This window comes from Mercenaria mercenaria, chromosome 18, assembly GCF_021730395.1.
Source record: "Mercenaria mercenaria strain notata chromosome 18, MADL_Memer_1, whole genome shotgun sequence".
NCBI classification, from domain to species: Eukaryota; Metazoa; Mollusca; class Bivalvia; order Venerida; family Veneridae; genus Mercenaria; species Mercenaria mercenaria.
The window spans coordinates 16455840-16469293 of record NC_069378.1 but is presented as its reverse complement, the minus strand read 5'-3'; the positions used below and the strand labels follow the sequence as shown (position 1 = coordinate 16469293).

Sequence of the window (13454 nt, the reverse complement as noted above, 5' to 3'; positions counted from 1 at the left end):
CGTTTTCACGCCGTTATGGAAGGTGTGAAAACTTACACGATACAGGTATTCGTAATATCACAACTAAAACAAGTTGAAAATAGGCTTAACATAACAATACATTCGTAGGAGCGCATTTTTTGTAAAATTGCATTTTCGTAAAACCGCGACTTTGTTACATAGAAATAAGAAGGAAAGCAGCCGGGACCACAACACCTTTTCGTAGTATACCAGTATTTCGTTAAATCGCGATTCGTAACATCGCCAATGCACTGTATTTCATAATACTCGGAGCACATCCTGTGCTATATGCCGTCCTTGAAAATGATTTTTAAATAACAGGAAAATATAATTTTCTTACCCAAAATCACCAAAACCGCTCCATTTGATCCGAGATCATGCGTTACTGATCCGGTTTTTCAAGGTAACGATTGGACTCGGTGGATAGTGAACAATTTTTGGAACCGCCCGTCCTCCGCATGTGTTCTCATAAGAACTCATAAGTCGTATACAAATGAAGAAAAAAGCCAGAATCTGCGTGGATATATTTATAGAAAACCATTCAGATTTATATATGTAGATAAATAATAGGATACATGACATACCTTATTCACGGTGTATATGCATATCGGATCCCTCTCTGTGGAAAATGAGAAAACGGATCCCTCTGTTCGCGCACAAGACACTATTTGTGCAAACAATGAACTCCAACGTCAGTTAGCTCGGAAAATTGAAATTTCGTCCTAAACATATTTTTTGTGCATACAAAACATATGAATCACGGAATGACGTAGCTATATACCATTGTATTTTTTTTTTTTTTTTTTTTTTTATCATTACATTCGTTTTATCAGTTGACACAAGTCCAAACGAAGATGGAATGTAGCCGGATGTACTGGCTAGAATGAACATCGTCGGATGTTTATGAAACTTACATACGACTTTCCTTGAATATAGCAAGTATCTATTACCTTAGATGTGGAGCCGTTGATCCCATCTTATTTATAAATACACAATATGTGGTTATTTTCATCATATTTTCTTAAAAACGCTCTTCTTTCGATTTTGTTAATGCACGGGATCTCTCTCAGTCAGCTCAATTTTGCCTCATAGGAACCCTCTCGGACACAATTAATTTTCTATCGGCACCTATGCCCTCTCAATTTAACTTCAGTGTTAGAGTTATGAGATGGTGTTCGTATTTAAAGCACCACAAAAATAATATGTTATTAGATATGCACGAGTTTTGCACGGAAATAGACTGCACGACTTTAGGAGCGCAATATATTTTCGCTAAAGAACGAGTGCATATTTACCGATGCAAATATGATAACCTTTTTATTACATACGCATACAATGTAATGTAACTACTAAAAATTGGTTCAATAGTCCGGATAAGACTGACAATACAGAACTAAATAAAAACATTAATGCTACAACACACATTCAATGAAGTTGCACACTCGATATGAAAGTCAGGCGTCAGTGTATGGAAAAATATCGAGGTTTCCGGTACAGACTTGTGTGCCCGGGCGGACGGGGTTTGTTATGGTACAGATGTGTCGCTGGACGCCCCCTTTTTAGACTAGCTATGCATGAATGGCCCTCTTTGTATCAAATTAAATTATACAAATTCGCGTTTAAAAGTTACCTGAGTATCACTAATGCATTGGTCACAAAACCGTATGATGTCCGCACGGTTTTAAAAAATCGTAAGAGTCCATCAATTTTAGATTCCTTACGATCTCGGTACAATATAAGCGTCTGGTCACAGTACCTACGGGTCCCGTACGATCTTTAGAGGATGCAATCGTAGGGCATCCGTACGGATATCGCAGAATAATCGTGCGGAGCTCGCACGGAGCCCGGCCGTACCTCGTCGCGAGCATGTACGGCGCTCGCACGGCACTCGTACGTTGTCCGCACGGTGTCCTTGCGACAGGAATAAATTAGTTCAGCGGCGTCTAAAAAATTTTCATTTACAATCGTAGGATATCCGTACGGGCATCGCAGACAAGTCGAAAGGAACTCGCAAGGAGTCCGGCCGTACCTCGTGCGATGTCCGTTGGCTCGTACACGGTGCTCGTACGGTGTCTGTATGGTGACCCTGCGGCAAGAATAAACTGGTTTTGCGACGTCTGAAAAAATGTCCTTTGGTAGCCACTCAGCTGATCGTAACGCCCTGCGAGCCCCGTGTGGATATCGCACGTTCTCCGTACGGTGTCCTTAATATCGTACGGACATCGTACATTGATCGTGCGAGTCCCCTAAGAATACCATCTCAAAATTCTAGCATTGAAGTTGAGAGGGCACCGGTGCCAATAGCAAATTTTGTCAAAGAGGGTTCCTATGTACCTTTGCAACGCAATTTGTCACTACCAAAACTCGGTCGAAAATTATGCGTTGCAAGGGTACATCTGATATGTTAAGGATCATAGAACGGAACGTATTTTGGTAGTTTTTTCTACATCAAGGGCTGTGCTTATTTTTTTATTACGCACAAAACAGAGACAAAAGGAGGAAATGTCTCCTATAATAAAAGGTGCGGGGAGGGGTGTCGGAGTTCCCCTCCAGAGATATAGTTTTTGTATAAAAACAACCAAAATGTAGATTTCTGAGCGTGTGAAAGGGGCCTCAAACGACGATGCATATATAATAATATTGTGTTATTTTGTTGTTTGAATGTGCTAGAATTGTCGGAGAGATACCGAGATTTTTTTTAAAATACGAAAGAATAAAAGAAAATAACTTACGGTTTTTTTCATAAGTTTAAAGTAAGAAGTTAGTTTGTTTATCAGGTTGATCGGCCGGAAAGATATCCGGAGGGATCAATTATCCGCATTTTTGGACACCTCGTCTTCTCCTCAAATGTATGCGAAAACAATTATTTCATTTGTTCAGTTATAACGGTATGCATTCATGTAAACAGTTACGTTTAAGGGCATTTCTCCATGGTCCATCAGTTACTTTAATAACACAATCTCACGTACCGTAACTCTACTCTACACATTTACAAAATGTAAATAGCTCAAATCAATTGACTGTGACTTTTTACCAAAGTAATAGTACAAACTTTTAATGGTAGTGCAGCACACGAATATTTTGTGTTTCCATGTTATATAAGGATATAAAGACTGGTAAGTTATTTTAACTTGAAGTAATAAAGTTGGAACAAAAGAATTTATGAAATAGTGCAAAATAACCAGATTACTTTAATTTAAAAAGAAACAAAAAAAAAACAAAAATGAATCCAAATCACTAGTAATTAAGACATTTTATTGTAAATATATTCCTAAATATAGTTTGATTGTGCTGTTCAACCATGACAGAGGTAAAATTGTTCAATTACTAATGTATATCCAGTGAATGGAGAATGGTTAAACAGTTGAATGAAAATAAATAAATCATATTTGCAAATTCATCTTCTAAAAATCTGTCAACAGTCGCGTAGGCCAGCAGTTTTTACGTAGTTGTTGTCTTGAACTAAAACTTGTTATTTTTAAATACTGTGATACTTGTAAAACTACACTGACAAAGATATGTTGTTTCCATGGTCGGTAAACGAAACAAATTACCAACATGTAAAATACATTAAGAATGTTAAGTGGGTTATAAGTTATAACCTGCCTAGACAGGATACTGTTCCCAGCGTCAGAACGTCAGCCGGTACATGTACAATCTGTACAGCTATTGCTTCCGTCACAAACATCTTCCGTGAGAATGATAACAAAATATAAACTCTAATTTAGCTAACAAATATTTTTTATTCAGTAAGTTCTTTGTTCGGCGGAGCATTTCATTTGTAAGTTTTTAATTGACCCACTTCTTTTACTTTTATTTCAAAATTGTTTCTCTGGGCTCAACACCATTAACATCTTTTGAAGTCTTGATTTAGTGATTTAGGCTTTAAATATTGAGCTATTTTGTCTATATCATTGCGTATATCACTGAAATGTACTTGTATTTATCAGAATTGTATGAAAGTCCATACAATATAGGAAGAATAACAGTTTTATATATTGCGAATATAATGCATTCATTTCAAAAGTTCATGAGTGCTTCTTTCGTTGCGTCTTAACAGGCTGGTAACATTGCCCGATCGGGCTTTCGACATAAAAACTAATATTTCTTGAAAAATAATGAAGGTATTTCTTTCACACTTGGTCAATTTATTAAGCATAATATATGATGCAGATTAGGATAGAAATAACTTTGTTGCCTTCAGTTTTGTTAAAATTACTTCCCTTTTCCAGAATTTTATGATGCATAATTTTTGAAGTCCAAAAAAAAATATTTTAATGCAATGTTTGAAACAGAAAAGAGTTCAATGGCTTTTTATTGTTCCAAACTTGTGCGTCAATACCTTTAATCTATATATATATATGGTTAATACTTTGTTTCTAGTGCAGATATATGAACAATGTTTTTACAACTTACATTTCACTATAATGTTGTAAGTGAGAGCACAGTAAAATGTATACATTTATGTACTAGCGCAATAATTCAGAGCATTAGAAAGCCATTGAATCCTTTTTTGTTTTAAACTTAGCATTAGAACATATTTTTTGGACTGCAAAAATTATGCGTCATAAAAATATGAAAATGGAAAATAATTCTACCAAAACTGAAGGCAACAAAGTTATTTTTATTTTAATTTGTATCATATGTTACACTTAATAAATGGACCAAGTTTGAAGGAAACATCTTCATTATTTTTCAAGAAATATTAGTTTTTATGTCGAAAGCCCGATCGGGCAATGTTACCAGCCTGTTTTAAGTCGAACTGACATATCTTAAGTCATATATCGACTTTCCAGCTATTTATGGCGGAGGAATACTCAAAGGTGCCCCTTCGAGTATCACATCAGACAAGAAGGACATCCGGTAAGAACTACCTACCTTATTGGATGGCTTTCCCAATTTAAAGCGTGGGGTTTCCAGCACACCGAGGTTAGAGTCAAATGATTCAGAAATTCCGACTCATTTAGCAACCTCTCGACAGGAGACCCTTCCCCCGCCTCTCTCCCAACCCACACCCCTATCAACCCATTTTGTACATGAACACGAAAGTTAAGAAAGTGCCTATGGAACTTGTGTCGATTTATTCCATACATGGTCTCAAGATTTAATATCGTTCCTACGAGATAATAACTCATTCCTTCGAAATAGTAAACTCAAGGTCAATGAGATAACCCGTTCTTACATCGCAATATTTCGTTCACTCCTGAACTGAATTGACTCTTTCGTAATCAGTCAATAAGATTCAAACTTCCTGATTTGCGTACGCTGTTAATATGATTCGTTTTATAAAATAGTCCGCTGATTCGTTCAGAATACAATCATGCAGTCGCCCGCATAACTGTCAGTCTGTATTATAAGCCCAGTCGTACTAAAATATTTGCACAAAACGTAACATAAGTACGTTTATTAAGAAAAACTTTGTTCTCTTAAATATGACCTTTGTCTAGTATTATATTGTCGACCTATTCTTTGCAAAGAAAATACTAATTATGCATTGTTAGTTCAACCCGACTGCCATGCAAAAATTTACAAATTGTTGAAAGTCCATTCGCGGATGTAGACCGCGTGATCAAAATACTTTATAAGTCGATATATTATTTAGTCGTGGGAACGCCTTACCATCTAGAACCCATAGTGAAATATCTCGTGGGAAATAGACAATAAGTCGTAGCATGTGGACGAGATATAAAGTCGTGGCATAGAGCTACTTAGCTTATTGGGGGAGGGGGGGGGGGCGTTTTACTCGCGGGCACGAGTTATGTTCTAGAAGCCACAGTCAATTATCTCGTTGAAATAAGATGGTAAGTCCTTGCATGTGAACGAGGCATTATTTCACGGTCAAAAGCTACTTATCTCATTGGGACGAGTTATTAATTGTTCCGAGTCGTGGTAATTATAATTCGAGGCTACAACATAACTGTGTCTTGGGAACGAGTTATCATCTCGTGACTGCGAGTTAACTGCCTCGTTGAAACAAATACTAATAGCATGGGACCGATGTAGGGTCTCGTGGTCACGAAAAATTAATTGAATTAAATTGAATGTACACGTCCCCAATGAGCTTCTGTAGAAATTTACTTCATTTGTTTATTATTCAGCATTAATTATACTAAATATATACATTACTAACAAAGTTTTTCGGTTTTGAGAGTAACCTTTCAGACAAAACACTGTACTTTGATAAGTATAACGGTTGTCTTCCGACTTACTTTTATCTGCCATTTTATCTCGAGGTTATCAATCAATCTTTTAAACAAAACTTTAGTGTAACCGGATATTGGTATCTTCCATTTACTTCAGTAGGTCTTCATTGTACATTTAAAAGGGAATGGTCTTTTTTAAATGACATACTTCATGTGTACATTCATAGTTTATTTTTAGGTATTACCTATTTAAAGCTCTTTGTATCGGTGAATCATTGAAATTTTCTTTTAAACAAAATTAACGTTGAAAAAAAGAATGACACAGAAATGAATCCATTAAATACTAAATGAGCCGCGCCATGGGAAAACCAACATAGTGGCTTTGCGACCAGCATGGATCCAGACCAGCCTGCGCATCCGCACAGTCTGGTCAGGATCCATGCTGTTCGCTAACGGCGTCTCTAATTGCAATAGGCTTTGAAAGCGAACAGCATGGATCCTGACCAGACTGCGCGGATGCGCAGGCTGGTCTGGATCCATGCTAGTCGCAAAGCCACTATGTTGGTTTTCCCGTGGCACGGCTCAATTACTTGTTTAAGGCATTATGTAAATGTTGTAATCTTTTCAAATCCGCCAAAGACTTCCCTAGTCTGTTTTTCCCCTGGTTACCTGTGCTTACAATATGCTCATTACAGTATGCGCATTTAATGCAGTTGATTCACATTAACCCTGTTTTATAATTGAATATCTTAAGATTATTTGTGTATCTATCATCCACTCGTTTCATTGTAAATATATATATACGTATACATTATATGTCTATTTATTCTCATCATGCATGTAATATCAATTTAAATTTATCATAACTTGTCATGTCAACATTTGTACAATGTTCTTTATCTTTCTTATTAGCTCACTTAAGCATGAGCTATTGTTACCATTCATCTTCTATCGTTCGTCGGTCCCCGCTTTTCTTTAAACGATATGTCATCCCCAACCAAACCGCATATAGGAGTCGCCATGGCTAAAAATAGAAAACTCTTCAAACGACGTCTACGCCTACAAAGCTAGAAAATTAATGTTCCCTGGATTTTTCAAATTATTATATTTCCCTGTATGTTTTCAGTAGAAGCTTTAAAATCTTCTCCTCAGAGGCTGCTGGTAAAATAATTCCATACAAATCACAAAATGTTCTTTGATGACCTTTTACAAAGATCGTTCAACTTATTTTGGTTCGTGAAAAAAATGACCAGCAGACTTAATACTAACTGAACAGTCTCCAAAAACAGTCTGATTTTGAATTACTTGGCAGACATATGTTTTAGGTGACCGTGTACAAAGATGAGGTCACCAAAGCTAAAATTAGAAACAATCTTAAAACTCCGTCTTCTCCTAAACCAAGATTTTCATAGAAATGTGTCCATGGATGTCCCTCTGCTTTTTTGTTAAAGTCATTTTGATATAATTATATCAAAAAGCATTGGAGGATATGGTAGGGTCCATTTTACCCCATGTAGCTCTTTGGGAACCTTTGAAACCTCTTTCACATTTGCAAGGCAATTTAAAAAATTTGGGTGACACTCTACCAAAATTGTAACCTGTCTGAAAACGTGCAACTCAAAGGGTCGTCGTGGCCTTCTTAATTTGTATTGTATTTTCACTTCCCCCACCCGTCCCACGTACGCACTCACATACACTCCTCTCTTTTCAAATAGTGACAATCGGCAATTTCCGCGTGATTACGTATATTATCGCAAACTATTTCGGCATCCTTCGGTCATATAGAAAACATTCTTTCATAAACACAGGAAATTGCCGAAATTACATTCGGAGATTACGTTATTTAACGGAAAATGCCGATTGTCATTAGAGGTCCATTAGCTAATAAATAGAATATTCAAGTCGATTTATAGACCATTTAAATAATGATTAAAATGCTTCGATGATTTTGTAATGTCTTTTTCTCGTGATATATCCGGGTGAAGATAACATATTTCTTTGAATACATCCACTCCCTCAATTTAATTCCCTATCATCCCACTATGACTTATGGGACAATTACATTATTATTTCTGTCTATTGATCAGCATTCAGTGAAGCTTATCTTCTTTGGTAAAAGTAATTACAGTTTCTTATATTTTCGCTTAAATGATTTATAAAAGTGCGACTATTCATGAAGGAAGTACTAAAATTTTGAAAAAGATGTGTTTTAAGCAAATGTTGATGTATGCCGATTGTATCAGTGTCGACCATCAGATACATATGCGGGTCTTTGGTCTAGAGGCTATTTCATAGTATTCCATGCAGTTTCTTTATATTAATATTTATTTTACCGTATGTAATAGTTCGTTTGATCTGGGGTGTCAATCAGAGAATTTTGTTATAGGGAAGACTTAAATATGTTTGTTGTTTAGTGGTAATTGCTTTGTGGGTGTTAGATTACATCGGAAACTTAAAAGATGTCCATTACCGATCTTATTACCGATCTTTCACTGAGATATTCAGTTCAAATATAGAAATCTATTAACTTCACTAAATATATAAATTATGTATGCAGAGATAAATTCGTAATTATAAAACTGACTTCTAAAAGAAAATCTTCCAGTTTTATTATACGTTTTACTGTGTTTACCTATACATGCAATAAGATGCATAATATTATCAACCCTTATCATGCTGGGCACGATTGATTCTGCCTTTGCGACCAGTGCAGATCATGACTAGCCGTACATACGTACATATGATCTGTACTGTTCGCCATTTAGTCAGTTTCTTTTTGGTATGCACCTTTTAACGAATGGTACTGTCCAAAGTGAAAGATGGACAAGCTCATTATAGAAATTTAGAAGGGTAAGGGTTAATACGTATAAACATGTTATAGTTTCAAATATATGAAATAATAATAATAATAATAATTCAGCAAATAGTGATAATTATATGCATGTAAAGAACACTAACGCGAGGGCATTTTGTCAAAGTTATGTCCCTTGTTGTACTCAGAAAGTTATTACTGTGAAACATTTATTTTCGTGGGAAGAAAGCTCGAATAGTCCCATTTTTTGTTCAAATTTTAAAATATAAATTATATCGTATTTCCACGAGATAACATTTTTTGGCCCAGTCCACGAATGTTTTTGCTCATGAAATTGAATGAGTTCACAGTATATATTTGTTTAGGTTCACTTGCCTTGCAAACAGTTATTGTGCGGCATTATCAGAGGTGTGTTGTAACTGTAGGCGGTTCCCTTGTTTATATAATATGTAACCTTATGTATCTAATTTCAGACACCATTAATAGATAGATCATCACAACTGCATAGAGTGGAGATGAAATCATTGATTTTGCCTGCGGTCCTGATATTAAGCCGCATTCTTATAAGCAAAGGTAGGACCATTTTCTGTATTCAGACTTACTCTAATAAGCAGACATACGCTGTTATCTATTCTGAACCTCATTCCTCTAAGTAGAGGTGGGTCATTCGTTATATTAAGTATGATTCTTGTAAGCAAATACGGGCATTCCCTTTATTATCTTATTTTTATAAGCTGATACAGGTTATTTTCTATACCAGCCTTAACCTTCTAAGCAAAGGTATGTCTTTTCTAATTCTTCTGACGGCAACTGAAATCGCCCTGGCGTCGTCGTCAGCGTCGCCGTTGCATTCAGAAGTAAGATTTTTGGCTTGCTTCTCAACTTCACTATATCTTCTTAATAGCTGTCCTTATCAAGTGCTGGTCTTGGTCAGGGACAGACATCTCTTTAGGTTAGGGTCGGATGTTTTAGAGTTCAAAGCCTCTAGGGTCAAATGATGTAATAGAGCTGGTTAAAGTTTAACGGTAAGCTTCTCATTTTCAGTATATCTTCTTAGCTACTCGGCCTATAATCGACAAACTCCACATAAGGATTTATCTTAGTAAGAGGCAGATACCTTTTGGTTTAGGGTCAAGTACCTCAAAGGTCAAGGTCACTGTGGTCAAATATTGTAGAAGTGATGGTTTAAGTTTTATTGTGTGCTTCTCAATTTCATTGTATCTTGTTAAGTCTTTCCGGTAATTAATCAATCTCCTCTTGAGCCCAAGTCTACGTATAAATGCGCTAAATTGAAAAAGGGATTTATTTATTTACTATTTTCGACTACGTCACGGAGGCATATTTTTGTGACCGAATTAATGTCTGTTTAAAATGCTTTTTTGTTAAAAGTGACTTTTCTGCTTTTCCAACTAGAACGAAAGAAATTATCATGCTTAATATCTTAAACTTATAACGAAACTATAGCAATTAACAACGATCAACTATGTAAATGTCGCCATAAGCGGATTTAAGAGGTTTTTTCTACATAAACAAGATTTTCGGCTTTTCACATATCAAAATTCTGTTTGATGATTATTTCAATTTTCAAAATGAATTATATGGTTTATATTTAGCTCAGGATATCTGCGATGACGGCTGGATACGATTTGAAGATTATTATAGTAGCGGTGTCTGTGTACTTGTGAGGAAGGAACCAGCAGAATGGAAGGTCGCCATGAAATACTGTGAAGAAAGATTAGGAAATCTCCTGGTCTTGGACAATTACGGAGAATTGAGCTACTTCGAACCCAGAGAAGACAGGACAATATCTTTAGGAGAAGAAATAGTTGGAACTTGTAAGGATAAAATTATTGAGAGCAGTTATAACCATTTCCATGACAATAGATTTAATTAGTTTTTTATTCTATATGGGAAAAATGATGTATCTAGTTCGCAACTGGACAGAACTATCAACCTTTCATATGCCAACTGAAACATGTAGTCCCTCGTTTTTAACGTCATATCGACACAGTTATAGGTCATATGGCGACTTCCCAGCTTTTGATGGCGGAGGAAGATCCCAGTTGCCCTCTGTGCATTATTTCATCACAGGTGGGCGCCTTGGTGGAACCATCGACTTTCCGCAAGCCAGCTGGATGGCTTCCTCATATGAAGAATTCAATGCCCCGAGTGAGGCCCCAACCCACATCGGTGACGGATAAGTGACTTGAAGTCTGCGACCTTAACCACTTGGCCACGGAGTCCCCTACATGTAGCTCCCTTGCGCATCAAAATACTATGACCTTATTTGTGTAATGTAAAAAACAGCTATAAAACATAACGTAAAACTCAGCGTGATCCGAATAACAACAGAGTCAAACATAAATAAAGGTAATGTACGCTCATTTTAAAGATACATAGGAAAATCGTAGCAACAGATCTCCGTGATGACTATACTTAGACATGTGTTTTTTTATTTGAACAGATTCCATAGAAGAATTTTGGTCCGGTATGCACATAGATAACGGAAGACTGATGTGGGATGATTATGGACCAAAGCTCGTAGAAAAATCGAAATTTTTTGGCAGCCGGTGAGTACTTGCGCTGCAGTGCTCTCATTTTGTTAAATCTGGTTTTGAGACGAAATATGGGATGGTATTCTGTTACCTATATCATGAAGTCAAATTTACAGAAACATTAGAACAAAATACCTCTAATCAGTACTTGATCGCCACGGCTTCGCAATTTCTCTGTGAACTTTGACATAGAAATTTCCCCGTTTAGGTAAAATCAGGTCCTCCTTGAGCATCACGTTTAAGTAATTGCAGAATGTATGTTATGCAGCTGTAAAAGCATGGGAATTCACTTAATGAATATTATGACGCAGTTTCTAATAATAGATGACACAGATAGCGCATTCATTAAAAACCAAACATTTAAAACCATTTTTACTGTTAACCATCTAGAGGTAACAATTGTGGCCTAATGTTAATGATACTTGGTCAGAATGTTGTCCTCAGTACAATCGCGGAGGAGTTGTTTACTGGGTCATTTAGGGTTAAAAAAACTAGGCCACTAGGTAAATTAGTGAGAAAACCTTGTGAATACTTTAGAGGCCACATATTTTATCTGGTCTTCATGCAACTTTGTCAGGATATTTGACTCAATAAGATCTAGGTCAAGTTCAAGAGTTGGTTATTTGAGATAAAAAAAATTCCCCTGTTAATGCCAGAATTTCTACTTTATTGATATCAGTCTTTGTCAAAATGTTTGTCTCAATTTTACATATTTGGGTATCTGAGGTCAAAAGCTAGATCTCTAGGTTAAACCGTAGATAAAAATCCCAACATTATTACCACTCTGGAGGCCACATTTTCTATTAAATCACCATAAATCTTTGTCAGAATGTTTGCTTCTATGAAATCTAGGTCAAGTTTGATACTGAATTATTTAGGTTAAACACTAGGTCTCTAGATCAAATCATGAAATGACCTTGTTTATACCAAAAAGGCCACGTTCTCTACCTGATATTCATGAGACTTTGTAAGAACGTTTTTCTGTTTAAAGTCTAGAATAAAATGTGTAACTTGGATCTACTTTATGCAGGTGAGGAGAGTGTAATGTGGTGGTGGGTGGTGACATTATCTAAAGAGGCAATGTCAAGTTATTCCAGGCTGAAATTAAAAGGAATTATATTTTCTGTCAGATTTTGGAGATGGAGTAATGGTCAACCCGATCCAATGGCGGGAAAGTGCGGGAAAGCAACAGTGACCAAGAGGCAGACGGACGGTGGAGTGACCTATGATTATAACAAGGTTTCAGTCAACCTTACACGCTGCTCTACCGAACTACCATTTGTATGTCGAAAGGAACCGACAAGGCGGATCGTAAAAACAGGTGATACGTTTGTTTTAATTAAGAAAGTACGATGTCTTCGATACATGTATACTATGTAGATTCTATATAATATTTTGTCTTTAAATGTATCAGGGGAAGACTACAATCATTATGCTGCTTATAATAATTTCTAATATAATTTTTGTCTTAGTCTTAACCCTTATCATGCTGGACACGATTGATTCTGCCTTTGCGACCAGTGTAGATCATGATCAGCCTGCACATCCGTGCAGTCTGATCATGATCTGCACTGTTCGCCATTCAGTCAGTATCATTTTTGGTAAGCACCCCTTTTAACAGTTAATGGTACTGTCCAACTTAAAAGATGGACAAGTTCATTATAGAAATGTGGCGGGATAAGGGTTAAGGTAACGGACCCTTAATGACGATCGGCAAATTAAAACGTTTTCTCCGTATGCGATTTTGGCAGGTTTAGATTTCCATTTAAAGTTATGTGCACGTTCAGCTCTTGTACGTCGGAAAACTACCGAATTGTCTAAAGATAATATGTAATCACACGGAAAATACCGGGTGCGTCTCTTTTCCATACAGTTACCGACGCACTGCGGCCGAAGAGTAGGTATAACACAATTAAATTTTCGAATCTAGCCTTAAACCTAACC

At 36.4% G+C, this 13454-nt stretch overlaps 1 protein-coding gene across 1 annotated transcript in view; it reads left to right on the top strand.

Moving 5' to 3' along the window:
- Positions 1 to 2978: 2978 nt before the first annotated feature.
- Positions 2979 to 13454, top strand: part of LOC123538400 (uncharacterized) — a 47311-nt gene continuing 36835 nt past the window's right edge. The window contains exons 1-5 of the mRNA XM_053530578.1: positions 2979 to 3116; positions 9429 to 9528; positions 10569 to 10790; positions 11420 to 11525; positions 12641 to 12831. Of these exons, the coding sequence (XP_053386553.1) occupies positions 9471 to 9528; positions 10569 to 10790; positions 11420 to 11525; positions 12641 to 12831 (577 nt within the window). The 5' untranslated portion in view covers positions 2979 to 3116; positions 9429 to 9470. The remainder of the gene's footprint in view (positions 3117 to 9428; positions 9529 to 10568; positions 10791 to 11419; positions 11526 to 12640; positions 12832 to 13454) is intronic.